Source organism: Lolium rigidum, chromosome 5 (assembly GCF_022539505.1).
Source record: "Lolium rigidum isolate FL_2022 chromosome 5, APGP_CSIRO_Lrig_0.1, whole genome shotgun sequence".
Classification (NCBI taxonomy): Eukaryota; Viridiplantae; Streptophyta; class Magnoliopsida; order Poales; family Poaceae; genus Lolium; species Lolium rigidum.
The window spans coordinates 261,267,579-261,281,431 of NC_061512.1; the positions used below are offsets into that span (position 1 = coordinate 261,267,579).

The window sequence follows — 13,853 nt, forward strand, 5'->3', positions numbered from 1 at the left end:
CATGCTCTCCGTTACTAGTAGATGTTCTGGCCAAGTAGATGCTTGTAACTCCAAGAGGGAGTACTTATGCTCGATAGTGGGTTCATGCCTGCATTGACACCTGGACGAGTGACGAAAGTTCTAAGGTTGTGTTGTGCTGTTGCCACTAGGGATAAAACATTGATGCTATGTCTAAGGATGTAGTTGTTGATTACATTACGCACCATACTTAATGCAATTGTCCGTTGCTTTGCAACTTAATACCGGAGGGGGTTCGGATGATAACCTCGAAGGTGGACTTTTTAGGCATAGATGCGGTTGGATGGCGGTCTATGTACTTTGTCGTAATGCCCAATTAAATCTCACTATACTCATCATGATATGTATGTGCATGGTCATGCTCTCTTTATTTGTCAATTGCCCAACTGTAATTTGTTCACCCAACATGCTCGTTCGTCTTATGGGAGAGACACCTCTAGTGAACTGTGGACCCCGGTCCAATTCTCTTTACCGAAATACAATCTACCGCAATACTTGTTCTACTCGTTTTCTGCAAACAATCATCTTCCACACAATACGGTTAATCCTTTGTTACAGACAAGCCGGTGAGATTGACAACCTCACTGTTTCGTTGGGGCAAAGTAGTTTGGTTGTGTTGTGCAGGTTCCACGTTGGCGCCGGAATCCCGGGTGTTGCGCCGCACTACATCCCGCCGCCATCAACCTTCAACGTGCTTCTTGGCTCCTCCTGGTTCGATAAACCTTGGTTTCTTTTCGAGGGAAAACTTGCTGCTGTGCGCATCATACCTTCCTCTTGGGGTTGCCCAACGAACGTGTGAAATACACGCCATCGGGCGCCACACAATAGGGGCGCGCCTCCTTGGGCCGCGCCGCCCTATCATCTCGGTGGCCCCGTGGCCCCCTCCGGTGGCTCTCGGGTGTTCGGAAGCTTCGTGGAATTCTAAGATGCTGGGCGTTGATTTCGTCCGATTCCGAGAATATTTCCTTACTAGGATTTCTGAAACCAAAAACAGCATAAAACAGCAACTGGCCCTTCGGCATCTCATCAATAGGTTAGTTCCGTAAAACGCATAAATATGACATATAATGTGTATAAAACATGTGAGTATCATCATAAAAGTAGCATGGAACATAAGAAATTATAGATACGTTTGAGACGTATCACGCACCCATGCGTTTATTCCGACCGTTTGGTTCTGGAGGGAGCGGCGCGAAGCTATTTTTCTGTGTTGACATCAAGTGACTATGGATCCATGATGAAAGTCGGAAGAAGATAATTTCATGAAGGCCGGAGGGGAGGACTAGCTAAGGGAGGTTCAAGTCTCTGCGCTGTTGGGGGGCTTGCTTGGTGTTCCGGGCTTCACAGCAGCGGTATGAAAGTGGGGGGAGGGGCAATACAGGTGAAGTGCAGAGTCCTACCTTTCAGGGTGAAAACCCAAGGTCTGGCCTTAACTGGTTGTGCCTGGCAATGACCTTGGTGGAGGCATTGTTTTGAGAGCGGGGACTATCTTCATGGTGAAAACCTAAGATCCTTGATCGGGCGACGACGGTGTTTGAGCACTGTTCCCTTCTTGGAGGCGTCGTTTTTTTGGAGAGTCTGTAATTCAGGTGTTGTCATGGCGGTGGATGTATTGCTGTCGTTAGGCCCGAGATACTGTAGCGGGACTTTTGTTTTCTAGTTTTATTTTCCTTTTTTTGGCTGTGTGCATCCGTAGTGCCATTAGGGTGGTGCGTTGTTGCATAGGCTGGGTGTAATTGGTATCTCTTGATATTAATATATATATTCCCTTTATCGAAAATCAGCTGTTTGGAATTCCTTGTCGCATAAGCGCTTTTCTATTGTGGCTTTTATTGCATTAACCGCAGTCTTAGACTGCAAGATAAATCAGTTGTGGGTTTTGCAACTCTTTCGTTCCCCTTCCCTTCTCTACAGTAGAGAGGCGAATCCGTTGGCGACTTCTCTTCCCCCTGCTTACCGCCGGCGAGATCTTGGGTCCCTCTCTCCTCCGTCAGCTGCTTCGGCGACGGGAGGGTAGGGGAACCCAGGATCTTCGTCTCCGGCATGTAAATAGGTGTGGGATAGGTGTGCGTGCCGCCGGTGTGTCGGTGGCGGCGAATAAGGTTTCCATCGCTGGGATCCGAGATCCTGGCGTGCGGGCGGTTTTCCCTGGTGGTGGCGCCGAAGCAGCTATGGCGCCGCCGCAGTGGGATTTTGTTCTCCCCGATCTGCTGCTCCCGCGGCGGTTTGTCTCCGGTACCGCTCGGGAATCGGGGGAGAAGTGTATTGGAGATGGTCGGTGGCGTGCGCCGGCTTCATCCAGACGACTGCTTCACAGGAGCAGGAAGCGCGGTGAGATGGCTGCGGCGCCGGTGTTCTTCCTCGACGGTGTCGACGGGAGGCAGCGGGGCCTTGCTCTGTGGAGTGACGGCGGGGAATCCCCCGGCCGACGAGCCCCAAAGGTAACGGGTGCTACTGTTTGTAGCAGCCTTCTATTGAGGTCCACAAAGGAGCAGATCTCCGATGGTATCTCCTCAGAGCTTGGGTCGTGGTTTCTCCATCTTCCTTCTCTCCGGCAGCGACGGCGGAGGTTGAGGATGGACGTCGTGTGGCTGTGCTCAGGGAACCCGATGGCTCTTGTTATAATTTTCTTTTTGCTGGGGTTCTTTGTGCAAATTCCTGGGTTTGTTGTTGTCTGGAGTATTCCAGAGACGGACCACGTTTGCTGTAATCTCCAATTACTATGCTAATAATGGTAATGTGTGGTTCCTCAAAAAAAAAAAAAATTAAACAGTAGTAACCAAACAAATAACTGAAACAAGTGATCCATAGGTGGGGAGATGAAGCTTTCACCGTTTCCATGAGGAAAAATGGTTTTAACGAGCCTGGTTATCTCCTCGGGATGTCTCTCAGTGAACATAACACATCTCGAAGTGGGTTTATTGTTACCTACCTGTACTTGGAATCATCAGCAAATATTCTTCAGAGTAGAGGAAAGGCATCGCTGAGGACTTTGTAGGTCCGTGTTCTGACCAGGGTCTTGTTGCTTACTAATTGAACTTTTTCTGAAGAACAAGGTTGTTCCCAGGCTGCAATCGACAACGTCCTCATACTCCGCATCCATCAATAAGGTCAGATCCAGTGCTTGTGATGACTCTCGAACGGCGGCCGACACTTACTTTTGCTTGGGCAAAGGCAACGCCGATGAGCCCGGCGGTGTTTCCTGCGTGTCCCTTCCGTTAGCTTCATAGTAGCATCCAAGAACGGTTCCCACAGTACGGCCGCTCCACCATCGACATCGCTCGACCTCGTTCTTCCCAGGTGGTGGATAGGGGCCAGTGAAACGGTTGCACGCGGCGGCGTGCTCCTCGACGAACTTGTCGTCCCACCACGGGCTTTTGAGCATGTACCGGTTCCCGCCGCTCCTCTGGCGACATCGTCGACCAACGTCGGTACACCTAGATGTCGTGGTTGCAGCCGGTGGCGGGAATCGGCGGCACGGGCACGACTCCAAGGCTCGGCACTCAGCCAGTCCGTAGTTCGGCGGCGCGACGATCCTGAGGTCAGCGAGCGAGCGCGCCTCCCTAGTGCGGAGATTGTAGCGGGCGCCAACTCCTACGTCATGGCTAGATCCAACCTCGTGGTCCTTCCTCCGGCACTGCATGAAGGCAGTGGCATGAAGCAGTGGAAAGGGGGAGAGAAGCGATCTACCGAGGATAGAAGCGTTGTCACGGTATAAAATAAATGGAGGGGGCAAGGTACCTAGATGTAGGCATCTTTCTCGTTCGACGATACTAAACATCGTTGCTAACCGTCAGAACCAAAACAACGAAAATAACGAGAGCTCGTCAACGTTCTATATCAACCAGTGACAATCAAGCAAAGCAAATATGGTTCTAGGTTCTGACAAGCCACATTGTCACTGCTTTACCGTAGTGCACTGTCAGCGCTTTTTTCAGGCCCCCGGATCGGGTCCGGAAGGAAGAACCAGTGAAGGTTTTTTTTTGCCAGTCACCGATACATGTTGTTGAGACCAGTTCACGAGCTACCGCTGGCGATCTTTTTCCTGCGCGTCAGTGGTTCGGCCTATGACCGACGGACTTTCATTTTCCCGGTGTGCCATCAATCACAACTTTAATCCTTTTCACAGTAGTGAGTACGAGTTCCTACTTAACAAGATTTCCAAGACATATAAGCTTCATCAACCAGTCATCTGCGCTAGGTGAGATATGCAGGGGATTTAGTGGATGCAACGAATGTTAAAGGTAAAGGAACTCACACGGTTGACAAATTTTAATCGCTTATTATTAAATATGCGCTAACTTATTATGTAAGTTATTAGTAATGAAATATCAGGTGTAAGTTCTCTATGGTTGACTCATAAAAACCCAAGTCATCCATAACCGTGGACACGTCTCTTCGAAAAAAAATTACTCTGCAGGGACGCCCAAATGTGTCCACACGCATGCTCAACTCCAAAAGTAATGGCAAAAGGTGAACTAGCACGACTCACACTCTCCTTCATGACAACAATATCTAGGAAGCCGCTTAACTAAGTTTAACCCGTGTCGAAGTCCAGCAGAATCTCCGAGGCGGACCTAGCTGTTGCGCCAGCGTACTAGGTGATTTAGCACACACTAGGGCGATAAACCACTTCGCAGCTACTTCACATCATATATACGTGCATACCAGAAAACAGGGATACAAGGTACACTTGGGCTTCCCAAAGTAAATAAATAACAGGCTGACATTCATGCAATAACAAAAAGGAAAATATTGCGGGGCAGTGGTCGAGGGGAGTGACGGCTCCATCCAAATGGTGTGGTCGAGGTCACCGGAGAAGAACCAGGGCGGCTAGAAACGAAGAAGACGCCGCTGGTGGTCGGAGACGAAATCGACGAAGATGATGACGATTGGGAGAGATTTGAGTCGATTCCTTGCACGTGGATGTAGAGCTAGATGAGGCGGTTCTCCTAGTATTCTAAGGTTGCCGCGGGTGGCCGAAGTCGACGACACGGTCAAGAAAAAGGCATGACGGCCATGGAGCTCGGTGGCTTTCTCTGTTGCTTCTCTTTCATGGAGTGGAAGAAAAGAAGATGGGGGTGGGGGGGGGGGGTGGGGAATGTGGACCAGGTGGGATCCTCATGGAGGAGAGGCTTCCGCGTCTAGGGATAAAGCATAGAAAGGGCTCACTAGTGCGGCGTGGGTCTTACGGCATGCTTTCTTTCCGCCCGCTCGGTCGACGACCGGTATGACAAACAATAATGGAAAAGAAAAGCAAGACGTGGGCTGCCGAAGCGGTACAGCCCAAGCAGGTAGGGAAGATGGGCTGGAACGGAAAAGAGGCCAGAAGGGAAAATGGCTTGGGCTGCTGCAAGCTGTTGTTCTCTCACACACATACAAAACCTTTTTATTTATTTTGAATTTAAGGTAGAAGGAGAAAAGGGTTTTGCAATAATAATTTTGGTGTTTTATAAATGATTGTGCCCAATAGAAAAAGAACAATCAAATACTAACATGGGTATTTTTGTAGGCCGTTACAATAGACACCACTAATAAGGAATGGCGACCCGAGCTCAGGGGGAAGAGGGGTAACTATCGAATCTTCATGCGTCATGTTGATGTTCTTGACACCACTAACAAAAAGGTATCGCTCCATGCTTATCTGGTCGATACTACTAATAAGGATTGTTGCTCACATCGATGATGAGATGCTTCCGGCGGAATTCTTCAAAAATCGGTCATACGAGATTAACGGAAAAGATCAGCCAACCCTACATGGGCGTACGCCCACCTAGAATTTCTGGAAAAAATCAATACCCCTTACTTTTTGGGCCAGAAGAGTCAAGAGCCCAATTTGGCTGTTCGTTCGGTGCGTCAGACCCTCCCGAGTTCGTCCCGACGACACCGCCATGCCGCCGCCCCATGCCTGTATCTAGCAGTCTACGAGAGACTCGGCCCTCGCCAGCCGCAGCCCCTCTCCTCCTCTGCTCCAGCTCGGCCCTCGCCTCGCCATCCGCTCTGGCGCTGCCCGGCCGCCGTTGTCCCCTCTCCCTCTGCTAAGTACGTGTGCTCCCGCTCGGCGCTCAAGCAGAACTGCAGAAGCAGCCATTGCTCGTCTACTCGGGCTCGGCCGCCACGGCGCCGCCCGCGCCGGTGTCCGCCTTCGCCCGCTACTCCCGCCAGCCGCCGCTGCCTCCTCTGGACTCTGGTCCTCTACAGGTCTGCTCCTGGTCCGCTCAATTTCTCAGAAATCTGGCTGGATGTGAAGCCCTATTCTGTGTGTAACTGTGTTACTGTTAAAACTGCTCATGTGTTACTGCTAAAATTGCTCATGTTCTACCGTCAAAATGACATTTTCATTGATTCAATTGGTAGTTTGGCACTTGTAGAAAAGAATAGAAATATATGTCACTGTTTGAATGCTTATATGTTGTAGAAATGAAGAGATAGATAGCCAAACTGTGGCACCTTTTTTTTAAGTCAAGCTTCAATGTTGACAATGGATTAGCAATATATATTTTCCGTTTGGCAAATTTTTATCATAATTGAGAGAGCGCTAATTTTTTTTTTTGAGATGTGCCCACCCTCCAATTTAATTAAGTTAGAACAAAACCACAACATACAAATCTATCCGAGATTGCAACCGCTCGGAGCGACGAGACCAGAAAAAAAAAAGTCGATCCAGATATTGCAGCACAGAGCTAGCTATGACGTGCGGAAACTCTAGCCGGACTCTCGTACATTATAGACCAACAACAACATACTACCGGAGGGTCAAAGCTACAACAAACTACGGAGTAGTACATTTCAGATGCAAGAATAATAAATCTACCTAAATACGGACTCCTAAAACACTAGAACAATACTAATTGTATTCCTTAACTAGCTAGAACAACGTCCCTTAGGGTCTCTTTGTTTGGGCTTTTAGGTGCTTTCCATAGAAAAAAGTAGGGCAAACGAAACAAACGGTCCGGCTTCGCGTTAGGCTTCGGCCGAAGCATGTGCTATTTTAGAGAATTCATCAGTTTACAGCCAAATAGCCAGCCACATAGCCAAAGAGTAAAACTTAAAACAGTAGCTTTTTTTGCGCAGCAGCTTTTCCTGCACAGCTACACAGCCAGCCACAGCTAGCCACAGCCAGCCCAAACAAAGAGGCCCTTAGTCAACTCGTGGGGATTGTTGATGGTAAACTCTCGGTTAAATATACAGTAATAAATTGTACTTTTCTTATGCTGGCAACCTCAAAAAAAATAGATTAAAAATCAAAAAAATAACAACCTGCAACCAACCCATGCATGACGATATTTCTGTAACAAGCAGTGTTTTACTGCAGATAAGAATACATGATAACTATATTACCGCCCTTGTATCTTTGTGAGAGTAATATTGTTCACAGAATTTTCAGTATCAACTTTGGTTTGCTCTACTTCTGTATTCCGTCGCTCAAACTGGGACGGACGGATGGGGGGCTGGAAGTGTGGTGCTTCCGTTCTCCAAGACGAACACAACAGCTGACATGTGTGGCCTGTCATGTGGGTTATCTTGAACACAAAGGAGTCCTACCTGGATGCAAAGAAAAATTTCGTCTGGTGAAGATGAATCCATGATACACGAGTCTGCTAGTTCCTCTGGCTTCCCTTCCTTCCACATATTCCATGACTGAAATAACAAACAAAAATTATATTGTTTTCTCATTCTAGATGTTTTGAACGCAACTTTTTTTTTCTCGAAAATATGCATCCTCTTTCAAATTTAATAAACAACAAAACAGATTGTACTCACATAGCGTATTAGTCTAGAAAAACCCATGCTTTCAATACTGGAGCTTCTCTTTATACCTGTTACAACCTCTAATAGTAACACCCCGAAGCTGTAGACATCAGACTTAGTTGAGAAGACGCCTTCCATTGCGTACTCAGGGGCCATGTAACCACTGCTTAGACATTTTACTCAAATAAGTTACAATATGGTAGTTGAATTTGCTCACAATTTAGCATGACCACGTAGTATAAAAGGTACTAACTATGTTCCGACGACTCGCTGGGTATTTGCATTTTGTTGGTTATCGCCAACGATCCTAGCCATACCAAAATCTGCTATCTTGGGTTTCATATCTGCATCTAGCAAAACATTTCCGGCTTTCAAGTCCCTGTGAATTATGGTCAGCCTTGAGTCTTCATGGAGATAAAGAAGTCCTCTAGCAACCCCTTTGATTATACTAAACCGTTTCTCCCAATCCAACAACAATTTTCTTGAATCATCTACAAAAATAACCAATGTAAGCAACACATGTTTTTGAGTTTTTTTTTTGTTTTTTGGAAATGATTTAGTCTCATTAGAATATGTACCAAAAAAGGTAGCATCCAAGCTCTTGTTTGGCAGATACTCGTAGATAAGAATTTTTTCACTTCCCTCGTCACAATATCCAAGAAGTCGAACCAAGTTTCTATGTTGCAGTTTTGCAATTAGAATTACTTCATTTTTAAATTCTATAGTTCCTTGATGAGAATCTCTACTTAGCCTCTTGAGCGCCACTTCTTGACCACCTAACATTCCCTAAAAAAAATTATGATGAATCTTAGATTTGTATTCTATATGAACAACTGAATCTTGGTCATTTCATTGGAAACTATGACAAATTACTAATTAATTTTACCAGCTACCTTGTAAACTTTGCCAAATCCTCCTTGTCCAATCATGCATGTTTCGGAGAAGTTATGTGTTGCTTGGGCAATTTCCTCCAACCGTACAAATGGAAGTTCATAATCACGATTTGGATTTTCTTCCCCAAGTACATAAGATGCTCCAGTAACATTTGGTGTTATATTCCGTTGTTTCCAATTTATCTTATTGCCTGCACAAACAATGTTATGGTCATTGTTATGGTTATTCTTCGAGCTGTGCACTGGATACGGTTATGGGCTTTCCTGCTACCGGAGGATCAGCGGAAGGATATGGATACTGGATGCAACAGACTGCTGGTGCTTACTCAGGATTTCTACTACCGGGCTACTGGGTGGCGACACATTAATAGGATAGAGTATGGCTAGCCTATTTAGATGTTTCGTTGCTCCGATGGTTGATGTATGTGGCAACCAAGTCGGACACATATTTGTTTTTTACCTTATGCCTTTTGTACTTTTACTTGATATTTGATACTTTATAAGTTCAATAAAAGGCCGTGTGCATCGATTGATGCAGAGGCTGGGGCTGCTGCTCCTTTATCGAAAAAATTAGTTTTCCAATGAGTACACTACAGATTTATGAAGCAGAAAAGGGAGCATTTTAACCCTTTGACCATATATGCCCATCTACTTTTCAATCCTTGAACCCGCAAAACTACTGCATATACCACGGATAAACTTAGTGACAACTCGGATAGAGAGAGGTGTGGTTAATATATGTGGACTCCACATCTTATTTGTTATTGTAGATATGTTCATCGTGGAATGAATTAGAAGATTCTGCCTCCCGAATGTACTTATAGTAGTCATGCATCAAATTGTATAATTAGTAATTAAACATACCTTTTAACTTGAACCATACAAGGGAGATGCATATGAGTGCCACAGCGCTGCTTCCTAAAATTGGCAGTACCATCTTAAGTCTATTGCTCTTGGTCCCTTTACCTGTGCAATACATGCATATACCATCAAATATACTAGATGAAATAATATGTTTTAACGAAAAACTTGAGGGAGAAATTGAGGTTTTGGTACCAGATGGTGCATCCAAGCCTGCAAGCCGGAGATAGAGGGTGTCACTGCCGACAAGATTCTTGCCCGTGTCAACCAACTCCCCTGACCATACCAAGCACCTCGTCACGTTATCCCCGGAACTGCCGTTAACCAGGTTAGCGTAAGAATACGCTACACAAGAGCAGTTGCTTACGCATTCCGCCACGCACTCCTCCGGTGTCCTGTTCGCTAGAAACACGAACTTGTCCGGCGACTTCATCCCGGACAAGGCCAAGAAGCCATCACCACACCCTTGTAGTGCTTCCTTCCGCCGGCACCCCTCCGAAAACCTACCCTTGTCCCACTCTTCCATGTTAGTCGGCTCGAAACCATCGAGGCACTTGCATGTTTGGAGAGGCGTTGATGTCTCGTCGCAATACCCAAAGGGGCCGCAGTAGCCGTAGCGGCTGCATTCGAGGGACGGCCACTTGGAGAGGACAACCCATGCAGATATCTTGCTGCTCCATATCTGGAGTTGGTACTCGCCGAGGCAGGTCACCACGTACCTTGTGTGGGCTGCCCCGCAAGAGACGGTGTAGGTGGTGTAGATCTCCTCGGGACCGGCGACGACAGCTAGGTAGATGATGACGGACGACTCCTGCTGGTATTGCTGCTCGGCCTTCACCAGGTACCCTGTCCACGGGCCTGTGCGTGCCACCGGGCGTGCCCCGTCCCAAAGGAATACCTGGAGGATCGTCTCCGGGTCGCCGCCGTAGGAGAAGCGCCCTACTGAGGGGTCATCGGGGCCCTTCCATGACACAAGGCGATCTGCGCCCGTGTGCATGCCATACCTGACCCGTAACTTCATCTCCGGGAGGAACGTGTCAGTCAGGTGATCGAAGCTCTGCCACAGCGTCGTACCGTTCGCTGACCGGATGACGAGGTTGCCGGTGTTCAGAAGGACCGCCGTGGTTTGCGAAGAGCTCGTTGCAGTGGCCACGCCTGTCGTCCAAAGGACGGGATCACCATCACTGTCGGACAGAACAAGATTGGAGGAGTTGGTGAGGGAGAGCACCGGTGTGGTGCTGTTCGTGGCCGCCGGATTTTCCCTGTTGGCGACCCACACCACGGTGAGCTCCGGTATGTTGCTGTACCAAATGCCAAGGTACAATCTGGCCGGAATACTGGCGTTGGTGGGGTCAAAGAAGCCCAACGTGAAGGAACCGCCATCGGAGACGATGGTTGCACCGGGGGAGAGCAGCTTGCCGGGGACAAGCCGGTCGTTGCACGCGCTCAACTGCACGAGCACAAGGACCAGGGCCGCAGTGCAGCATGCGAGAGACAACCAGTCCATGGGTCCTTCATTCCACTGGTGGAAAAAGGGGCTTTGGTCGCGGTTGGCAACTGCCATTAGTCGCGGTGGCCCAACCGCGACCAAAGTAGCGCGACTAAAGGCCCCCTCTAGTCGCGGTTCCTCACGAACCGCGACTAAAGGCCCATCCACGTGGGCCGCAGGCGAGCGCTGGGCGGAGGACCTTTCGTCGCGGTTCTTCCGGCCAACCGCGACTAAAGGCCTCCGCAGGGTTTAGGGTTTAGCCCCCCTCCCCCTAAATCTGGTTTCTTTTTAATTTGTATTATTTTATTTCTTTTGGGTTTTAATTTTGAAGGAGTTTCACATATTCTACGGTACTGTATACATACATGCATATGAATGTACAATTTCAAACAAATTTGAAATTAGAACCAAAAAGAATTCAAGAGTAATATACAATATATATTCAATATCGGATGACCATATACAATATATATTCAATATCGGATGACCATATACAATTTTGAACAAGTTAGTTACAAATTCCGGTGCGTATAAAGATCTACGTCATCGTAATAGTGTTCTCCTCTAGGATCGATGACTTCCCTCGCCAACCATCCAGCTAGTTCCTCTTGAAGTGGTCGGAAGCGAGCTTCCGGACTAAGCGTCTTCCGGAGGTTATTCCTCGTGATGTTGTTCTCACACGTCCGGTCCCGCTCATTGCAGTATCTCCGGATCCTCTCACAAACATAGTATCCACATAGATTGGTCCCCGGTGGCTGAGTATCCCTGCATCGCCGGCACCGCCATTTTAAAATGTAGCTCTTTTTTGAATTCACCGACCTTGGTATCTACGAACCGTCTCCAAACCCTACGAGGCAAAGAAAATTAAATAAACAAGAGAGTTATTAATTAGTTACTTGATATAAGGAAATGATGAACGAAATAGGCCGATCGATATAGAGCGCAAATGAATGAAAATAATTACTTTTGCATCATTTTTCTCATGTCGCCCCAAAGCGCCGGATCCATATTCAGAGAGTCGTGGACGAGAACCGAGGAGGTCTGAACTTTAATTACCATAAGAATCCAAGTGGAACCTGCGGACACGATACATGCACAATCATGCATAACTCATCGATTAGCCACATACCATGCATGGAGTAAACAAAAGAGAATGTGCTCAAGACAGAAACACTCACCCAAAATGGTAAGGAAATAGAATATCACTTTTCTCTTGCTGTTTTCTAATAAACCGCCACAGGTCTTCCTCCACGTCGGCGGGGTGGTATTCTAACACATATGAATTAACGATGTGTGGGTCAATGAACCCAACATCATGGATGTTCCTTATTCGCATTTCCCGCTTCTTCATTCTCGCATAATATATAGCGTACACAACAAGATAGTTAGGACAATATATATATATATATATAGTGCAGGCAATGAACGAGATGGGGTAGAAATTAATAAATCACTTACGTAACGTAGCAACCGATGATAGATTTGTCGAGCTCGCGCAGATTGAACAACTGGAACAATTCACTCGGAGGAATTTGTACCCAGTGAACGTTTGAAGTGATGCACATATTTAACTTCCGCATAGATATAGTCTTTGGCGTTTTCATGTTTTATGTAAGCCTTGTACCAATTTAGCAGACCTTTCATTTGTCGAGGTAGATCCTCTTCCTGCGCAGGCTCGATGAGAGGGCCATTCTTCACATATGAAAATACTACGTCCTTCATTGGCGCCTCATCAAGGCCTAACACCGCACGAAGAGTGATACCTAAGTCGGCCGCTTGTTTTCCGGCACTTTCTACAGTCAATCCATAGCTGCCGCAGCTGCTATGATATCGGGGGCATCCGGACCGGCGGCTTGCACTATGAGCGGGGCGATCGATTGTTTACTTTGTTCCCCGAGCTGGGCAACTTCTTTCCCCTTTCTAATTTTGACTCGGCCTCGTCCTTCAAGGCTTTCTTCTCCGCCAACTCTTTCCTGTTCTTGAACGCGAGTGCTTGCCTACGAAGTTCACGTAAATAGTCGTCGTGCGATTCTTCGCGGCTTGGGACGGTGTGTTCAAAAATGACTTAGCCCACCGCTTTTCCTTGTCGAATATACCGGCTTGGGCTCGCCCTCTATTTTCTTCCCGGACGCTTGCCTTCCATTTCTCTAAATCAGCAGCCGCGCCCGCCTCGACTTCCTCGGCACTACTTTCCCAAGACCTCCCGGGGAGAGGCTTCGGTGATACCTCCGGTACCTTTGTTTTCTTAGGTACGTAAGGGTCCGGTTAATAACCCAGGACTGCTTCGCTTCTTCGCCGGAGGTGGATTGGGGGCGGTACCGGTGTCCGATCACCCGCCGGACGAGGATCGGGGGGCGGCGTCTCGCCGACGTGAATGAGGTGTATTAGGTGAAGCACCACCGCCACCGTCACCGCCACCGCCACCGTCACCGCCACCGCCACCGCCACCGTCACCGCCACCGCCACCACCACCACCGTACGGGGTGGACTTGTTGGCGCCTCGCCCGGAAACTTGATAAATTTCTTCTGCCATAGAATGAACTCGGCGCTTGACATCTCCAAGTCTTTTCACCCCTTCAGGTGTAGCAATGTCAATGTCCAGGTCCTCAAACCCTTGGACTATCTCCTCCACCGTCACACGAGCATAGCCATCTTGAATGGGGTTGTTGTGGTGGAGTGCTCCGTGTGGTAAAGCACTCGCCGATGGCTACCTTCATGGACATGTTCCCGATAGGATAATACAGATGACATGCTTTCATCTCCTTTATATCGTCCACGGGGTAGCGAGGAGGCTCCGGTGCAGAACTTCGACCACCAGCCGAGGCTCCGGTGCAGGTAAT

At 47.9% G+C, this 13,853-nt stretch overlaps 1 protein-coding gene across 1 annotated transcript; it reads right to left on the reverse strand.

Annotated features, from left to right (window-relative positions):
- Positions 1-7,443: 7,443 nt before the first annotated feature.
- Positions 7,444-11,031, reverse strand: LOC124654906 (receptor-like serine/threonine-protein kinase SD1-8). The gene is made up of 7 exons (XM_047193881.1): positions 9,720-11,031; positions 9,528-9,629; positions 8,664-8,854; positions 8,349-8,556; positions 8,024-8,261; positions 7,783-7,933; positions 7,444-7,659 (listed from the first exon to the last, which is right to left on the reverse strand). Exons 1-7 carry the CDS (start codon positions 11,029-11,031, stop codon positions 7,444-7,446), a joined length of 2,418 nt encoding a protein of 805 aa, XP_047049837.1.
- Positions 11,032-13,853: the final 2,822 nt, after the last annotated feature.

What these genes read in the sequence shown, in the direction of transcription:
- LOC124654906 (XM_047193881.1), bottom strand. Translation starts at nt 11,031, where the DNA reads ATGGACTGGTTGTCTCTCGCATGCTGCACTGCGGCCCTGGTCCTTGTG. An exon ending in CTTGGATGCTACCTTTTTTG is followed by an intron (nt 8,262 to 8,348) that starts GTACATATTCTA and finishes TTATTTTTGTAG; the next exon opens with ATGATTCAAGAAAATTGTTG. An exon ending in CAGCGAGTCGTCGGAACATA is followed by an intron (nt 7,934 to 8,023) that starts GTTAGTACCTTT and finishes ATGTCTAAGCAG; the next exon opens with TGGTTACATGGCCCCTGAGT.